Consider the following 20603-nt stretch of genomic DNA (forward strand, 5'->3'; position numbering starts at 1 on the left):
CAATAAAACTGAGCCACCCATGCACTAAGTAGTTTGCTTAGATGTCTATGCTGGCCAATAGCAGAAGCAGAAATTCCTGGAAACTGACTTTATTCTTTTCTATTAGCTTTCCTGTGGGAGACAGTGAAGAGTGTTCATACCTTCCCATTTAACATTTAATGTTTATGGACTCTGTTTTCCTCTTGATTTATTTCTTGTAGTATGAGAGCTAGGTCTTATCCTGTCTGGCCACATATGTTGGTTAACATCCAGCTCAAATGGACAACGTCATAGTGCCCTGACCTACTGCCTTTTATCATTCAGCTCTTCATTTTAGACAAGAGTCTTTTAAAGGATGATACCTCCCTGTTTGTGGGAATTAATCTGGGAGATTAACTACCTGCTTGTTCCTGAATATGATAATTGTAGAGTGTGCTGGTTAGTTTTCTGTCAACTTGACGCAAGCTAGAGTTAGCTGAAATGAGGGAACCTCAATTGAGAAATGCCTCCATTAGATCCAGTTCTAAGACACTTTCTTAATTAGTGATTGATGGAGAGGAACATAGCATATTATGGGGGTGCCATGCCTGGATTGGTGGTCTATAAGAAAAAATGCTGAGCAAGCCTCTCATCCATAGCCCCTGCTTCAGCTGCTACCTCGAGGTTCCTGGCTTGTTTGAGTTCCTTCCCTGACTTCCCTCAGTGATGGACTGTTACCTAAAAGTGTAAGCTGAAACAAACCCTTTCCTCCCCAAACTGTCCTCATCATGGTGTTTATTACAGAAATAGTAACCCTAACTAAGACAGAAGGTGCTAGATCAACTCCTTTGTTTTGAAAGTGTCTTATATATTCACAAAGTTCATAAGAAGACGAATTTAGCATCTGGGTCACTGGACAAGCTTTTATTTGTGTTGTCCTGTCAATGTGAGGGAATGCTGCTGTATTAATTTGCCTTTAGTTTATCATGAACCTTCAAAAGGACATTGGTCAGCAATATGGAAAGTCAGCATATGCAGTATAACTTATCAAGGCAAACAGGATGTATTTCTTTATAAGAGATAGTTTATTTACTTTGCAGATGCTATTAGTTCTAACTGCTTTTGCACAGTAATCATTATTGTTATCATTCTCTTTCTTTTCATTTATTTTCTTTTTCCTAAAATTGATGTGGGGGAAATGAGCCTGGGTAGCTCACAGTCCTCCCTGCTGAGTAATCATGGCTTATATCCAAGACAGTGTTCTTTCAAGGATGCTAGGAAGTAGCACACAAACTGTAGGTGTCTATTCCTTTGTCTACTTGAACCAGTACATTTAAAGTTCTTTCCTAAGTCTTTGGGTCTTATCCCAAAATTTCCAGGGCTGCTTACTAAATCTGATGGGAGATGGTACAAGGGAAAATTGCATGGATTGTCCTACTTAAGATGGAGGAAAGTACATAGGGAGATAGATTTCTCTTCTGGCATCTGCGTTCTGGATCACAGGCAGGTATATCTGTACATACATAAACACACACACGCGCGCGCACACACACACACACACACACACAGCACCATGAAGGAATATTTAGTAAAAACATGTATTGTGGCATAGATTTCAGAGCAGAGAGCTGAAAGATGTGTCAGGGACATGAACTCTGGTGCCCTCTATTTGGCTGTGATCATATGGTGGAAGAGGAAGTCTCCTTCTGTCACAAGCCTAGGGGAGGGGAATAGGGTGAAAGAGGGAAGGAGGGAGGAATGAGAGGATACAAGTGAGGGGATAACAGTTGAGATGTAATCTGAATAAGTTTTTAAAATAAAAAATAAAATAAATGCAAAGAAAAGTGTGTCATTGAAAGTGTCACAGAAGAAATGACATTTCAACAAGTGTAAGCTAGGGCTGGAGCCAAGGGATTGGAGTTCAAGAGAGCAGAGACTGGAGCTGCCAGGAAGTAGAGACAACTAAGCACATCCAAGAAGTTCAAAGTTAACTCTGACTGGCAAGCGGTTAGAATGAGAGAGAAGGTGGTGAGGTGAAGTGCAAGAAAGAACTTGGTTCAGGCATAGGCTTTGTAAACCCTGTTAGAAGAGTTTACATGTTATCTTAAGTGCAGTAGGAAGCCATTGAAGAGTTTCTGCATGAAGTTTCTGAAAGGTCAAATTTCCTAAGCTCAGAGTGCCTAGTGAGAATATGTGTATTGTTCCCTGTTCTCAGGTGGAAGTTTCCAGGACATTTAGAATTTTAATATGTGGTATCTTATGGAAGTTATTATTAGAATTTTAATATGTGTTATCTTATGGAAGTTATTAATTACTTCCACAAGGAAATTCCTCTTTCCTGGAAACTTTAATCCTAGCAGCTGGAAAGGGCAATTTCGTCTAAATTATGAAGTAGATTTTCCAGGAGTTATATTAGTTTTCAGTCTAATACTTTACCCATTCTATTCAATAAGAAAGCTTGTAAGACAAAGGTTTCTGGTCTTAATCCTTGGAGTTTCTGGTTTTTGAGACTTGCCTGGAGCCTGGAAAGTACATGTTTTCTGCTGGTGATACTTGCCTGGGGTTCACACGTACAACACTTAGATGTGGAACATACAGAACACCTTGAAACCATCAAAACTGATGTTCAAGAACGTCAGCCGAAGCAGGGAGAACTTTATAGGCTAGTGGATTTTAAAATCCCTTTAATCTCTCTCTCTCTCTCTCTCTTTCTCTCTCCCTCCCTTCTTCCCTCTCTTCCTCCCTCCCACTCGTGTACACGTGCACACACACACATACACACACACACACACACACACACAGAGAGAGAGAGAGAGAGAGAGAGAGAGAGAGAGAGAGAGAGAGCGCCAACAGTAACAGTTCTCTTTTCAAATGACTGTATTTAGGGGGAAATGTAAGCAAAATAGAATCAGAATCAAATTAGACTAGAATTAAATTGCTTTAATTAGGGTTGGAATAGACTGGAGTAATTACGGTAAACAGAGAAAGACATTTCAAATAAGTAAGAAAATTAAGCACAATTGCTCTCTCTGTTGGGCTAACAGAAATGGTGGCTCTGGGTTAAAAGTGAAAACTACTTGCATCTTCGCAAAGCAGAGGCCTTGGAAAGGTCTCAGGCATCTTAGTGCACTGTCGACACCCCTTTGCCTTCATGTTTGCACAGAATGATGTTCACTGCTTCAAGCAGAGATCAACACCTTGATCCAGTTAGCACCATGCCCCCTCTAACATTTCTGCACAGGGCAATGAAATAAATGAGGAATTTGGAATTGGATGCCTAGCATGGAGATGGAAAAGTAGTAGCAGGTACATAAGACACAGCCAAGGCGTTAAGATAGTTTGAATTGATGTCAAAGGCAGTGATGGTGGAGGGCATTATAGACAGGAAAGACCAGATTGAGGTGGGGCTAATGTGGAACAGAAGAAGCTGGACTTAGCCTGGAGTTTTAGTGACCAGGAACAGGAAGTATCTCCAGTGATGATAAACACTGACTTTCACTGTGCTTCCACTTTTCCCCATATAGAAGACTAGATAAAGGTATTTTTTTCCGATGTATGTGTATGGTATACATATGTGTATGTCTTTATGTTTGCAGGTGTGTGGTATATGTAGGGAATGCCCATGTACATATTAGCATGTATTGAGGTTGACATCAGGATTCTTCCTCAACCACTCTGTACATATTGATTGGGGCAGTGTCTTTCAGTTGAACCCAGATTATATGGATTGGCATATGGTTAGTCTGGCTGACCAGCTTTTCCCCAGGATTTCCTGTCTCTGCCTTCTGAGGACTGAAATTACAGGCAGGACACCATTCCCATACTGCATTTATCTGGATTCAGGGGGTCAAAACCCCTGTCATCATACTGAGCTGTCTTCCCAGCCCCAAATATGTTCTAAATCAAAGTCTTCACAAATTCTAAAGTTTGATATATCAGTGTACAAAGAATTAATTATCCAACTGGAATTTCTTTTAGTTAATGGTGTGTTACTTATTCTCTTAAACAAATAATAACCTAAAACTTATTATGTTTCAGGCACTGTAACTTGTGTGTTATAAGCTGTCTTACTTACTCTGGGTAAAAATGCCCTGGCAAAGCAGCTTAAGCAGGAGTGGGCTTCTTGGGCTCACTGTTCAGAAGTGCAGTCTATCACGATGGGGAAGTCCTGGCAGGAGGAGACTGTGCCGCTGAGCAGGCTGCATCTGTAGTCAGGACACAGAGATAGTGAATGCTGGTGTTGAGCTAGCATCCTCCTGTTCATATGTTTGGCATCCCAGCCTAGGGAATGGTACCAGCTGCATTAAGGGTAGTCACCTCTCATCTGGGTAATTCCTCAGAACGTGCCCAGAGTCTCACAACTTCTGTAATTCAAGATACTATCAAGTTGACAATCAGTGCTAACCATGGCATATGCTCTACATAGTAGCAAAGTGGTCATTAAAAGTATTCATGGCTTCTCTCATCTAGAGTCCCATTAGGATGTCCTCTAGATGAGAGAAGCATGGGAGAATAGCAAAGTAGAAGGATCCAGAGAGTCCTAGAAACCTACAAGTAGAACATTATGATAGGCAGATTTGGGCCCAGGGGTCCCGCTCAAACTAAGGCACCAGCCAAGGACAATACAGGCCGTAAAACTTTAAACCCCTACCCAGATCTAGCCAATGGTCAGAACATTCTCTACAGTTGAGTGGAGAGTGGGATATGACCTTCTCACGTACTCTGGTGCCTCACCTTTGACCATGTCCCCTGGAGGGGGTGACCTGGTGGCACTCAGAGGAAGGACAGCAGGTTACCAAGAAGAGACTTGATACCCTATGAGCATATACAGGGGCAGGTAATCCTCCTCAGGAACAGTCATAGGGGAGGGGAATAAGGGGGAAATGGGAGGGAGGGAAGAATGGGAGGATACAAGGGATGGGATAACTATTGAGATATAACAAGAATAAATTTTTTTAAAAAAGAACGTAATTCAATGTGAAAAAAAAAAAAAGTATTCATGGCTGTAAAGTTAACCCCTAAAATTGAAAGGAATATAACATGATAAAATTAGAAAAATCATTATAATAATTTGGGGGCATATTCTAAGAAAAGATGAAAGATGGAAAGATAGTCAGTGATTCTCTTAGTTCTGATGCTTAATCTGCCCAACAGACATGTTTTAAGTTTGTCTAAGGGTGGGTGGTGATGGTGCACACTTTTGAACCCAGAACTTGGGAGGCAGAGGCAGACTAACCTCTGAATTTGAGGACAGCCTGGTCTACAGAGTGAGTTCGCGACAGCCAGAGCTGCACAGAGAAACACTTTCTATAAATAAATAAATAAATAAATAAATAAATAAATAAATAAATAGAGACCACAGTAGTATTTTATAATTGTTTCCTTCATGACGTAATTGGGTGGAGATCCTCAGTACAAGTGATAGGTGGAGGAGATGTTCCTGAATTAGAGAGTACAGAGAGATGTGGCTACAGATGGTAAGGCCGAGGAGTGATTGTTCATCTGAGTGGATGCCATCTGACTATTCATTTCTTCCTCATTTTCCTGCAAAATCCTGATAGCATGAACCTTCTTTTGCCTTTGGAGCAGGTGCAGAAGTCCTCCTCAAACAGCATGTGACGCAGATCAACCTGAGAGATAGCAAGTGGGAGGTCTCCAGGGACATAGGCTCCCCTGAGCAGTTTGACCTGGTCATCCTCACCATGCCAACTCCTCAGATTCTGGGACTTCAAGGTGACATTGTGAACAGTGAGTACACCACACTATTCACCTACTCAGGGAATGGATTGAGAGGACACAGATTAGTTTTCTCTTTGTAGAAGATGAGTTTATGTTTTAAAACAGTTATGCTCTACTTTCTGAAGTTAGACTGAGTCATAACGAAGCTCATGGGATGGTTTGTTACTAGTAGTGTGGCCCAAAAGAGCGGTGCCTTTGTGTCCATCCTGAAGCAAAGCTGTTCATCATGGCTTCCTACTGGGTTTCTCATTTCCTATCTTTGTTTTCCTAGAAAATCTGGGTTACCGCCGTCTGGGTTACTGCTCAGTGTTCACTACTGTTGGGGAAGTTACTTGGCTATGCTGATGGCTAGGTGGGTGTGAGAGAGGAGAATTATCCTGATGGAGCTAAAATTATAAAAGAGCCAAGTGGTATTTTTTTAAGTAAGAAAATTGTTTTGTTTGAATAAGAAAAGTGTAAAAAAGAATTTTCTTATTAAAATTAACATATTTTAAGAAGGAATATGGTGGGCCATCCATAAACAGACTACCTTATCTTCACAAACAAAACCAATAGTATTTTTATATTCTGTTTCCATATGAAGAAAAATTATTAAAACATTATAAAGATCCTGTTGAAGAAAGCAAAAATTCCTTGTGAACCTGGAAAGTGTTAACAAAGGAGAAGCGGGCAGTCTTCCCTGGAAGGTTTTCTGGAGGGTGTGAGCTTGTCCTCATGGAGCCTCTTTCTCCAGCTTCCTAGGGAGGCTTTACTGTGAGTTTCCTTGTTCCTAGAGCCAAGATGGGAAGGCTGTGGAAATGCAGTCTTTCCAGACCACGCAGGCGAGTTCAGAAAGAGGGTCAGGAAGCCAGAAAGATTGCCTGGAAGTTACCCAAGAGGACTCTGACTCCTGGCCCTCCCTCTGATTCAGGCTCCTGCCACCATAGTGGCAAGTAGGAGCCACACAAGCCCTCCTTCATTAAGCTGCTGTTGTCGGGGGTATTCTGCCTCAGTAATGATAAAAGTAATTAGTTAGCTCGTATACACAGAATTGTCATTTTACCTGGCAATTTTGTCAATTTATTATTGACAAATTATTGTCAATTTCACTTGAGCATGAAGTATCTCCTTAATCTCAGCACTCAGGAAGTAGAGTCAAGAGTATTGTAAATTTGAGGCCTGTGTGGGGCACATAGCAAGGTACTTGCTTACACAAATGCACACGCACACATGTGCACACACACACATCACCACCAACTTTAACTGTACATTGGTGTATTTCTGATTATAATATCATTCAGTTTTTTGCATATTACTGAAAAGTCTTTAATACCCAAGACTTTTTTTTTCTTTTGAAACAGCATTTACGTGTTGCAATTGGTTTAGCATTGTTGACATTAGGTAGCTACCTTTGTTTTATTTGTTTTTAGTATAAAATGTGCAATAGCTAGCATATGTGTGATGGAATTGGATTTCCTCTATTCTTCCCAGACTCTAATATAAAAATGAGCATTTAGGAATGTACTTTAAGTGCAAATACCTTTCCTAGTTGGCAGCTGATATCCACTTTTGTGGGTGTGGTGGGGCAACTAGATACCTGAGATTTTATTGGATATATTAAAGGCTAGGAGACATGTACTTTCAAAGTTATATATTACCATCTAGTGGCACAAATATATATTGCAATTTCCCAGATGAGGCTAGAAAATGCCTAGAGCTGATAAAAACACTGACTGTGGTATAAACCACACATCACAAGGAAATGAATTAACTATCCCCAAATGTGCAAAGTTTTCACAGATGTTAGGTTGTCCTAGCAGTCCTGCAGTTGTGTTAACTGTGACAGCCTCATGGCTGGTTTTCCATTTTGTTTTGTTTTGTTTTCTCATTGTCTCTCTCTAAATCATGTCTAGGCTCTAAAGTCAACATAATGCCTTATTTTACTTGAGAATGTTGTTTCAGTGTAGTGTGACTTATGTTTGCTTATCTCCTTTTCTATTTTGTCTTTTATGTAAGAAACAGAACTACTCTTTTTCTTCTGGCAATTATATTTATTTCTTCTCCCAGCTGGGATAATAGGGGAGCTTCGGGGACCATATGATCAGCCTCTCCTGGCTTACTGCTCTGTGACTGTGTTACTTTTAACATGTTACTATTGCTGAGATTATTTATATTCCCAAAACAAAGTTAAGCATTATTATCTTCTCCATTCTTGTTACGGAGACTGAGTGTGAACCCCTAGCATTGTGGCTACGAAGCCAGTAGCAATGGAGTACTGAAGATACCCATGCCAATGTGGTGATGTTAATCTGTGCCACTATAGCAAGTAGTTTTGGGGGGTGTTGTTTTATTTGTTTATGAAATTGAATGTCCTAATGAGTATGTTGATGATGAGTATAGGTATATGTTTAAAGTTGTTATATCCTCATGACAGAGTACGTGCCCCCATTGTAGGAACCAGGCCCGACTGGGCTACCTGCCTGTCTTGCTTTTCATGTCCTGTTTCTAGCAGCTTTCACGTCTGTGTTTATCTTGGTTAGCTAGTCGTGTTTACTGCTCTGAGAACGCACCCCTCCCTTCCTCGAGACTTTTTCCTCCTGTGTGCGATCACCTCTTGAGGGATTTCACCTGGGAGAAGGATTCCTGTTTTGCTGCCTATAAGACGGCTCTTTGGAACTCTGGGAAAAGAAGAATAAGCCGCTGCTACAGCTGCTGCTGCGGCTGCTGCTCTCTTAGCACGAAGGACCCACTGTGTAATTGTGTGTGTGTGCATGAGTTAAATCTACAGTCCCTCACCCTCGACTTGGTACCGCAGTGGCGCAGGCGCCAGACCCATAACCAATGTGAAACTTTCATTTGAAATACAATTTGCCAAATATTAGTATAGTTACACTTTCCTTTTTAAATTCTGTTTTCTTGCAATGGCAATTTTCCATCCTTCTTCCATAAGATATATTTCTTGCAGGCAATAAAATATGTAGGTCTTGTGTTTTGATTCCAGTCAATTAATCTGTCATTTTTAATTGGAGACATGAGGTCATTAACATTTAGAGTTATTATTGAATGGTATGTAGTAACCTGGGTTGGAAATGACTGTCTTATAGAGTTAAAAATATACCATTCCCCATTCTTGTCCTCCTTCTGTTTCTAAATCTGTTGTTCTCCTGATGGTTTTCCCTTATATGTGACTTGAGTCTTCTCTCTTGCAGATTTTCATATCCTTTCTTGAACTATAATGTAATATATATAATATGGCATAAATATATATGTATCACATTATATAGTTATCATTTTATATTTCTATATTATTTCTTTACTGGTCTTTTGTTGCTGATGTTTCAAATGGCTCATCTCTGGGACATTTCTTTCTCTACATAAGGGAAACTTGATTATACTTTCTAGGCCTTTGGTTTGTGCTCCTCCTTCTATGCCTATCTATTAATTTGCTCTTTGTCTTAGTTACTTTTCTTTTGCTGTGACAAAACACCATGATCAAGGAAAATTATAGAAGAAAGTTTTAAATAAAGCTTGGTTTCTTAGTGTTAGGATCTGTGGTGGCAGAGCAAAGAGAGAGAGAGAGAGAGACAGAGAGAGAGAGAGAGAGAGAGAGAGAGAGAGAGAGAGAGAGAGAGAGGACAGAGACACAAAAAGAGATAGTCAAAGAGACAAAGAGAGGGAGAAAGAGACAGAGAGAGAATATACTAGTAATGGCATGAGTCTTTGGAAACATCAAAGTTCTCCTCTGTGACACACCTTCAATAAGGTATCAACTTCTGTCTTAGTTTCTTTTTGATTGCTGTGACAAACCACCATGAGCAAGGCAACGTCACTGAGCATAGAGTTTCAGAGTGTTAGGATCCATGATGGCGGAGTAAAGGCATGGTGGCAGGAATGGCTGAGAGTGCACATCTTGATCTGCAAGGAGGAGGTAGAGAGAAAGTAAACTGGGTATAATGTGATTCTTTTGAAATATGAAAGCCTGCCCCAATTGCACACCTCCTTCAACGAGAATATACCTCCCAATCCTTTCCTAACAGTTCCACCAACTGGGAATCGAGTATTCAAACTGTCAGCCTATAGGACCAATTCTATTCAAATCACCAATCACTGAATGCTGTGTCAGAGATCTTGCATGCCCTGTTTGTACTTTCTTTTAATTTTATCTTTATTGTCTGTTCTTCAAGTTCAACATTCCACCTTCTCCTAATCTATTCTATAAATAGAGTTTCTTACTGAGCCTTTTATATTTAATTGAGATTTTCACTCTCAAAATTTTTTTCAGTATCCTGTTTCTTTTTAATTCCTTTATTATATTCTGTATTGAGTTTGCCCTTTTACTTAACTATTTTCATTATTTTTAAATTCATAAGTTTATTCTTGTTCTATTTGATTTTATTCTTTGAATCATTGGTATTATATCCAATTAACTCTCATTGGAAGCTGTCACTCTGGAATTGGCTATTTGAGGCAGAGCTGTTCTCTCTTTTTAATATTTCTTGTATTTCGAAGTTAAGGGTTGCACTTCGGGGTCATTGGATAAACATTTTTGCTTATAATTTCTATATTCTTTCTATTGAAATGCTCTCAGCATTCAAATGGATTGAAGTGTCTTTCCTTCCCTCTGTATTGAATGTGCTTCTCATTAGCTAAATCCTAAGCCTACATGATCATGGCAGGAGGCATTATCTCTAGCAGCATTCTGAGAGTAGACGCAACATTCCTTCAGATATTTCATGATCAGGTGCAAAGTTTGTAAACTCCATATGTTAGTTTTTGTCCCTGTTGTTTTCTCTACAAAATGCTATATATCAATAAACATACTTGCCTACATATGCTTATGTCCTTATGCTTTTAATACTATATTCCATGATAAAAATTCCTCTAGTCTAATTTGTAGGTCAAAGTATCTGTGTGTCTTAAGGGGCTTTGCCATATGTTTGTAGCTAGTCTTCTTAATGTTGGATAACACGCGTTTTTCTGTACATGTGTCAGCACTGAATACTTTTAATTTCATATCATTCTTTTAAACTTCCACCAAAGGAATAAAAAGATTCACAATCCTGGCTTTAATTTACAGTGTCCTTTACTTAAAATAAAATTCAGCCTTTTCTCATAAAAATATTATTAGTCATTAGATTCTGTCCTCTGTGAGTAACTGGGTCAGGCCCTGGGATTTGTTTCCAAGGAGCTCTGAAGACACTTTGCACATGAGGGCACTGATGTTTTTTATGTGTTATTACATGTGTTTAGGAGACTGTCCCTTGCCCTCCACTTTTGTTTATGCCACTTGTCATGATAATTTTTGAGGTCTTGATTTAGCCAGGTGTGTCTTTTTCTTAGTATCTTATAGACTTCCTGACTTTGTAATGAGAAGTCACTCCCCTACTATGACGTCAAATACATATCCTTAATTCTAATAATTTAATTTTCATGTTTTATATTTAAATATTTATTCCACTAAAGTATGTGTTTATGTAAGTCATAAAACAGGTTACTGACTTTGTTTCACTTGAGAATGACAGCCAACTATATTGGCACCATTTAATGTTAGTCACTTCGCTCAGGGCTGAGATTCCTCCTTTGCTACCCATGTTAGGTCCCATGTGCACTTGTTTCCTCTGCACATCTATTCTGTTCCACTTTTTTGACCCTTTTCTGATATCTTCGTTGTTTTCTTTATAGTCACTTGGTGACTGTAACTCAGTTTTAGAGTCTAAATCTGATGGGGATAGAAATGAGACAGCTTGATATTACCCAAAATTACCTTCACAATTCATGTTTGGACTCGGTAGCTTTCTAGAAAGCGGTGCATCATTGTCTGATTGTTATTTGCTACAACTTTCTAGTTATTTTAACTGAACAGCGACACTTTGGTTTTTTAGGACTCAGTTGTGTTTAGGTTTAAACTTTAGTAAAAATTTAGATATCAGTCTCTCTACCCCTAATTTTACTTGGAGCTGCCTGTGATGTCATGGGCTGGTAACAGCTGATTCAGTGGCCTTTTCTTAATGGGAATACCTCATCAATATCTCTTTGAATATCTGTTCACTTCTGGATAATATTGTAAAGACATGGCTTTGACTCCACTGTTGTTCATATCCCTTGAATTGCTTATTGATAATCTATTTGTAGACAATGTGTAATTTGTTTTCACAATCCAGTGCTCAGGTTCACGAGACCCTTTCTGTTGCTACAAGCAGCCCTGTATTCCATCCTGGGCAGCAATACAACTAGAATTTTGCCAAAGCCCCAGAGTTCTACAGTTCAGCAAGAACCTCCAGTCAGAAATGAAGGCTTAGATACTGCATCTTGGAAGCTTCCTCCAAGGACTTGTTTCTGACCCACTCTCTTCCACAGAGGGATGCAATGCCCTTACCCACTTTCAGGATTTTGTGAATGCAGCACACTTCCACTAATGCCGTGTCCCATGGAAGCCTGAGCTCTCACAACAGAGTAGAAAGTAAGGCCAGCTCTGAACTCACTGTGAGCAGTTGACTAGGATCCTTTTCTAGTGACTTTTTAAACTTCAAATGTTAGATCATTATTGCTTCTTGTCTCAAGTTAATAGCCAGAGGGGTAATAGGGTTAAATATTGTTGGATTAAGTTATTTGTTTTCTTTTGTTTGTTTTTGTTAGTGTGTTGTCTAGACTGGTCAAGGACTCATAAACACAAGTTTATTTAGTACAGTCTCCTAAATGGCTGTACATACTGGCATATGCTGTCATACCCAGCTCAGGTAAGTTTAGCTGTCTTGGAAGCAAGGATTTTTCCTAGTATATATGTATTAATATATCAGAATTTAGTGACAATTGTGATCTTATAAAGGAATGTGGCATATTGTTCTTCTCTGCTTTACTGTAGGTTCCTATCTGTACCCAAAACTCAATTCAAAACTATTTCCTCACTAAATTCTCCCTATTCCAAAGTCTACTTTCCTACATTCTGTGTTATCCTTATTTTCTCTGTATAATATTTTAAACACCTATCCTACTGTGATTTGTTAATGCCTTACTGTGCTGTGGAACCTGACCCTTAGCTGGTAGAGTGTACAGAACATAAAAATAGTTGCTCTCTATGTCTTTCCTACTCCTATTTTCCTAGGATTCTCCTCGGGAGTAACACAAACCATAGCTTATCAGTTTCTATTTAATGGCTAAACAAACAAGCAAGCAAAAAGAATTAGGAATTGCAACTTGAAAGGCATTCAATAGCAGAGAGAAGGACTGCTTTAGAGAGAGCCAGTTCTTAGTTGTTAGCAAATAAAAAAGAAAGAAAGAAAGAAAGAAAGAAAGAAAGAAAGAAAGAAAGAAAGAAAAATGGAAAGTTAGAAATAGAGATACTTTTTACATCTGGGGGACTGAAAATAGATTCACTTGGCAGGAAAGGCTTTGCAGTGGGAATTTCAGGAGATGGAAGTAGGTAGGGGTTTGGAGGAGTTGTGGTGAGCTTGAATCTTAACATTTGTTGAAAAAAGCAGGGATCTTAGTTCATCAAGAATACTGAGTCTGTCTTTGCAAACTTGGTTGGGCAGACTGGATGGTGGTTAACTTAAAGATCAGTAATGTACACTGCAGAATCTATAACCTTGGTGTCCAGGTGCTGTTGTGTGACTTTTCCTGGAAAGAGATGGACAGATGTTTATTATCTGAAGATGAGCATTGACAAGACACCAAATGAATACAATGCCCCAAACATAGCTTGGTTAACCAGTGACTTTCCTGCATTGATTTACTTGAGCACAAGTGACTGAAAACCAGACTCACCATCACCAGACCCAGCCCAGCATGGCTGCTAGTTCCCCAGCACTGCTTTCCTGGATCTCCCTGTCTAACTACAGGCAGCCCTGTCAAGTCTTCACCTTGCCATGGTTAGCTGCAATTATAACCATAACAAGGAGTCTTGTAAATCTTGTACTTTTCTGAGCTTCCTGGTCATTCTAAGTTTCCACAGTTTCCTTAGTTCTATAAGTCTTCTGTTCCCCATTTCCCACCAGAAACAAATGCTTCCATTTGGTGGAAAGAGCTACTCAGCATGCACTGTGGAATATGATAAAATATTACATTGCATGTACATTTATCCTCCTTTCTAGGTCCTCTAGATCTGTCCATTCTATAATCGACAAATCAGATTAAATAGTTTAAAGAAATTCAAATGTTCTGTTTCTCTTTGACATTTTGCTATAAACACTGTGACTGGAAGCACAGGAAACAGTTCTTTGTTGACCTGGCGATATGTAGGAGAGGAAGTAGCTCAGTTTCTCTTACTGTGCTTAGCTGCCTAGGAGCTTCTGACCCGAGGTCTCAATTTTAGATGAAGCAAGCATTGGCCAGCAATCCTACTTGACTGTTACCATCTATACTCAATTCATCTATTTGTCTTTTAACATAAATGTTTGTAAAATGGCAGATTTGGATACATTTCTACTTATTTTTCTATCTCTAAATGCTAGTGCAGGAGCCGATGTTCAGCTTTTCCTCTCTGCCACACTCAGCAAACACAGGAGTCCACAGAAACAGAAGAGTTGTCCATTGCTGCGGTTGAGCATGGCTGGAATGTGAAATGGCCCCTAAATGCTCATGCATCTTATATGGCGGTCCTCAGCTGGTGGAGCTAATGAGAAGGTGTTCACACCAGTAGGAGATAGAGCCTCTCTGGGGAAGAGCCTCACAGAGGCAGGGCTTTGGATTTATAGACAGGTTGTTTCCAGTCTGCTCTCTTTTCCTTTTTCATTGAGATGTAAAGATTTGAGTGTGTTCTGCACTCCGATGCCATCATGGAGTCCCTGTTACCATGCCTTCCCCACCAAAATGGAGTATACACTCACCGCATGTCTTTCCTCTCAGGCTCACCTCTTATCAGGTATGTGGTCACAGCCACACAGTAAGTAGCACTCTCCTCACTTTGGAGTTGTCTGTGAACTAGCATACCATTGCTTATACTCATTTCCCATCCCTGGTCCCAGTCGAACACAGGGAGATTCCTTACAGAAGTTCTCTCTGAGACTAACTGGGAGATTGTAATTGTTCCAACATCAAACACATTTTGTGAATATGAAGTAAACATTTGTGTCCATTGTGTCACACTTAATAACTACCTCATATGAAGGATTCTCCCTATCTTATAAAAGATGAAAGAGATGAATTAACAGCTGTTGACCAGTTTCAAGTTCAATTATGGCTCCAGTTTTGATCCAAAGTTTAATAATTGTATCAGTTCACCTCTGTGCATTTTTATCCAGCACTAATGAGTGAGAGTGTCCCTTGCTTGAGAAGTATGAATCTGTGACGTCGTAGGCTCAAATCTTCATTCTTAATACCCCATGCTGTTAATAGTGTAAGATGTTTTGAACTAGGTTTCCTGATTACTACCTAATGGAAGAAGAGGCCCTTGGTGCCACCTCACTTCCCTCAAACTTGGGACACTATTTCTCATTCAGAGTTTGTTTATAACAGGAAGACTTTAAAAAGATATCCAAACTAGAATTAATGTGAGAAGAAAGAAGGGAGAGCTTTATAATTCACTGAATTGCATCATTCCCACCAACTGAGTCATTGAATCAAATTAAACATTTTTCTTATCTGAACTGGCAAAAACATTTTAAAGATAGAACAAATTTGAGAACTAAGATGTTGTCTCTCTGGCACAAGTCTCTGATGATTCAAATAAAATGTGTTGAACTCAAAATTAGAAAGTATTGCTATATTTACTAACTTAAATTATGGGATTTTAAGCATTAGGCTTAAAAAAGACAGAATACTAAAGGAAGGGGAACATAGCGTTTTAACCGCATGGACCCTTGACTAAGTTCATCTCTGTTTTTTCATAACATTACTTAAGAGTTTTGTGTCATATCCCCTCAGAATGTAAAACATGGCTCTCTGCAAAGCGGATACCATCTGTCTTTCCTCTGAAGCCCTGTCTCCTAAGCCTTTCGTGTTACCATTCTGACTTGGATGTTAACTTCTGAAAAGAGTAAAAGGTAAATTCTAAAATAACTGGAGTGGCCAGGAAGTAGCCCTTCTGTAATTTTAACTGGTCTATACGTCACAGTTGGGTTGATGAAGCTTTTCAAATACTTATCTGGTCTAAGGCTGCTATATGAAGGTGCCAAAAAGGAATCACTGCACTCAAAACAGAGTTTGCACTACTTCTGTGAGTTACAAGATGCCTCAAAATATATATATATAAAACTCTGTTTGCCAAGCATATGTGAGAGTTTATTCTAGGAAAATAAGTTAAAATCCTGTAATAATGGTTGTTGAAATAGGTTTACTTTTACTTAAATTTTAAATTTATTTTTACTATAAAAATTACACTGAGTGTCTTCTGTGTGCTAGAAACTTTAAGTGCAGCAGAAAAGTTAACAAAAATGTCAAGAGACATATTCAAGTGTGCAGGAAGAACTAAATATCTATGTGAGATGATACTAATATGGAAATAATATTTCATATTATGTTATAACAGTAGGAGGAAAAGCAAGTGGGGATCAGATTATAAGGATGGTGAATGCTGAAAGGAAATAAAACATATGAGAGCTTATGGAAACCATAGTGGTGGTTTTGTATTCCATCTAAGCAGGGCTATGGGAAGGTGGCGGAAAAGAGACCAGTGAGACCTTTTGATGGGGTGTCCTAAAACAAGGAGCTAAGAGTAGAAAAGTACCAATAACTGGCCACTGAGACCAATGTGCAATCTGCAGAGAGGAGCAGTGGTGGGAAATGAGGGCAGAGAGGATGCAGGGACTAAATCCTCGGGGCTTTGAGTGAATAAATAGAACCAAGAAGTGAATCAGCTCTGTTAGTGGGAGATATCCAGTCCTACTGAGAACGGCATGTTACAAGGGATGCTTTAGAGGCATATTTTTGTCAAAGGTGGGGCAAAGAATTGGACCGGTAATTAGAAAGTAGGATCTGGCTTTTCTGCCTTGTCTAGTATTTTTTTAAAGATGGATGCATTATGCTTGTACACCAATAGAGACAATCTATTAGATGGGGGGACGCTATAATGTAGAAGCGAGCCTGAAGAGCTGCAGACACCCTGGTCTCAAGGAAGCAGAGAATGGGCCCATTGGCAGCTAGGTAACAGGAAGCCAAGGAGTGCACACAAGCACGTGTGGAGGAGACTTGAGACCTGGGTAAGGCCTGGACTGATTGTTTTCCAAAAGCATCAGCTGAGCTTGAAGAAAGCCTGCATATGCTGAAGGCTTACAGAGAGAAGAGAGGCATTGCACCCTCATCACACTCCCTGTGCTGAGTGGAGACTGGAAAACTGGGCAGTGACAGACCTGTTGGAGAGTTTCTGGAGCTCAGGATAAGATTAAGTCATCAGTCCGGTTTTTATTCTCTAGCCCTTAGATGCTTTAAATATTTGAGTGAATAAATAAAAGAATCAAGAATCGAATCAGCATTGTTTGTGCTGCTTGAGTTTGAGATGTTTTTCAATTTACTACTTAGGTAGTTTTAATTGGAGTGCTTTATACCAAGCACTGCGTTCGTTCTTGTGGCTCTTGTGATCAGTCACTAAAATCAACAATGCTGTGAGGGCTATTTTTACTTGGTGGTATTGCTCATTATGAGATAAAACTGAAACCTGATTTTGAATATTTCCATATGTATATATGCATGAATACATAATATATATATTATTCATGTAAATGAAGCAAAGAAATGTTAATTTCTCAGAGAATGTGACTTTCATTCCTCATATATTTTTAAAATTCTGAGCTATACTTAATCACTCATGAGTATTTGCTCAGCTTACTCTTAGTCTGCCATCTCTTCAGTCACAGACGGGACAAAATTAAAATGGCTTCTACCTCCAAGTGAGTTGTAGTCATCTGGAAGTCATGACTTTTTAGAAGAGACATGTAATACTTTTCCTTAGAACACATAAAGATATATTCAATGTATTTTTTAAAAAACTAGGTTCCTATATGATATCACATAAACTTATCACTAAAAAATACACAATGTTTTGAAATAAGAACTAAAACATAACAAATTCAGCATAAAATGTATGAAAATCTTTCTAACAGAGCATTTGTTTCTTTAATAGACACTTTGCTCATACAGTCTGTCATTGATATAATTGTGTATTTTTTAGAATGATGATTATAAGTAATTATTATATTATTACAATTGTTTGGCCTTTTGTTTTTGCAAGTTCAACTGATGCTCTGGAGATGTGAACAACTCCACAAACCTAGCAATACTTCATTCATCTTTCCCAGGCCAAAGTGACTCAGTACTATTAGACTGTATGACACAGTGCTGAACAGCAGGTGGCACCATGGGAACACTCTTGAAGCCAGTACCTCAGGCCTAAGACTTTACAGTGGTTCTTAGAAAAGACTACAGGTGCATCCTGGGGTTCTGGTTTCCCTTTATACTGCTATTTGTCGTCCTTTGTTTGCAAAACAAGTTCTGCAGAGTGAATAGGCAGTTTACTAATGCATTTCTTAGCAGTCAGATCGTCAAAATAAGCTTCATTGCTTAAGAAACATAAACAGAATTAGTTAATAGATTGTCTATATAGATTGTTACAATGGGGAACAATAGTTGGACCAATGTTATTTTTAAAAATCTCATAGATCAAGGCTCTATTTGTTTTAATAATAATCCCCCCAAAGATGTAAGCTATCAAGTTACCAAGGTTCCAAAATACACATAGCATTACACATATAAAACTCAATAAGTTGTGGGTTGGTTTTACTATGGTTTTTACTGTACATATCACTTGAATAAAATGACTTAGTGTCTAACAACTTCTAGAGAGGAACTTCTTCATGTAGTTTCCTCTACCTATCAAGTACAACAGAATGAAATTTAAGCCATAGAAATATTATGGGTCTCTGTGTGTATGGTTGTTTATGTGTGTGTGTGTTTGTTTGTATATTCATGTGTGTATTTATTTATGCACATGTGTATGTGTGTGTTTGTGAGTAAATACTTTATGTTTGTGTGCATATGATATTCTCATCATTGACCATCTGGTATTGAGGTGGCATAATTCTGCATTTGAAATTTCATGTAATGACATACTGCAGAAAACTGTAGGAACACAGTAGCTCTTATAAGATAGTCAATGTTTAGAGCAATATCTTATCTGAATCTTTTTGTCCCTATATGTGAACATTCTTTCTGCTTTTCTCTATTTTATGTTTGCTGTCATCACAAACACTTGTTACTGCAAGCATAGCAGAGTATCTTTAACAGTGTCAAGGATTGGTTCTCTTCCATGGAGTGGGTCTTGGGTTGGGCCTGGCATTGGTTCCACCTTCCCTCACTCTCTGCTATATCTGTTTATCCCTGTGGGTGGGTTGGTGTTCTTCCTCTACTAACTACTTGTGTTCTTAGAGGGTGTCCTCTTCAGTCTCTATGGCCCCTGCTACTAAGAGTCTCTGCTAGAGTTCCTCTTCTTCCTCCCGCTACGCCCAGGAGCCTACTCTGACTTGGGCTGGAGAGATGGCTCAGCTGTTAAAGGCTAGGCTTACAACCAAAAATATATACCTTTTTTTGATAAGACTAAGTTTGGAGGAAAGAAACAAAATGAGAATTCTGTTGAAATTTTTAAAACAATTGTTAATCTATCTCTTTACTAAATTTTCTTGAGTTTCTTGAGTTATTTTCTTCTTGAGATATTTTCTGTTACCTGGTAGTGCCCCAAGTAAATATTTCTTAGATAATTTTATACTGAATAGCAAAATTCTTAATATTACACGTTTCCAGAAATCAGATAAAGTAGTATTTCTTCCATTTTCAGTCTTGGTTTTCAACTACTCCATACCCAACATTTATTTACATTGTTGAAGGTCTCTTGTTCTGTCCATTCAGTAACCTTTCAGTGGCGGCTGGAGAGATGGCTCGGCAGTTAAGAGCACATATTCTCTTGCAGAGGATCTGAATTCTGGTGCCAGCACCTACAACCATCCGTAACTCCAGTTTCAGGGGATTAAGTATGCTCTATTGGCTTCTGAGGGCAGCAGGCACATGTGCAATGAGTGCACATACACACATGCAGGGAAAACACGCCTACACATACGTAAATAGAAATGTGTCTTTTAAAAAACACAAATGGCTCTGTTTGCTTTTTATGGTGGCTGGCAGAATGATTTTTGAAGTGTTACAACCACAACCTTTGTTTCTGTACCAACAGTTCCTATTGTGGAATAAAGCCACTCAAGAAATTATAGGAGGATTCAGGGTAGGGCTGTTCTATAGATTTGTTGATGCTTTTGCTTCTTCGTCTTCATCCGTCGATAGACACCAATTCAAAATGGTTAAAATACTTAAGTGTAGTCTGTAAAGCCCCATGATATCAGTTTGGATAGTTTCTTGGATAGGACTCCAAAAGTACAGATAGGAAAAGCAAAACCCAACTAGTAAGCCTAAGTCAGTCTTAGAAGCTTCTGTCCAGGAAAAGGACTAATAGTGGAGAGACCAGTAGTTATGTTGGGACTTTTGACAGCAGGGAGCCTGCCTCCATGTCTTCATTTCCAGCCACCAGCAGGATGATAGCTACTGCATGTTTATGAAATGAATGTACTTCTATGACCTGTCATTCTTTCAATGTGTGGAGTAGGAAACTAAGCATAAGCTGCCATGATACCATATTCCTGTTATATCAGCATTAAGGATGCTGAGGCAAGAGGATTATTAGTTCAAGCCTAGCCTCGGCTACATAGGAGACTGCCTCCAAACCCAATGTGTGTGTGTGTGTGTGTGTGTGTGTGAGAGAGAGAGAGAGAGAGAGTGAGAGAGAGAGAGAGAGAGAGAGAGAGAGAGAGAGAGAGAGAGAGAGAGAGATATTACATGTGTAATTACTTATAAGTGAACACAACTGGTTATTTCATGAGGTTTACTCAAAGTTTTAAAATTGTTTTAGATAAAATTTTAAAATAGCTAATATTTACTAAATGATACCAGCT

General features: G+C 39.0%; 1 protein-coding gene across 2 annotated transcripts in view; it reads left to right on the forward strand.

Moving 5' to 3' along the window:
* The window catches only part of RNLS (renalase, FAD dependent amine oxidase), a 269436-nt gene that overhangs the window by 9164 nt on the left and 239669 nt on the right, over positions 1-20603 (forward strand). For both annotated transcript variants that reach the window (XM_084772255.1, XM_084772254.1), the window contains exon 4: positions 5548-5706. In XM_084772255.1, coding sequence (XP_084628381.1) covers positions 5548-5706 — 159 coding nt within the window. The remainder of the gene's footprint in view (positions 1-5547; positions 5707-20603) is intronic.

Source organism: Acomys minous, assembly GCF_964271855.1.
Source record: "Acomys minous genome assembly, chromosome: 2".
Classification (NCBI taxonomy): Eukaryota; Metazoa; Chordata; class Mammalia; order Rodentia; family Muridae; genus Acomys; species Acomys minous.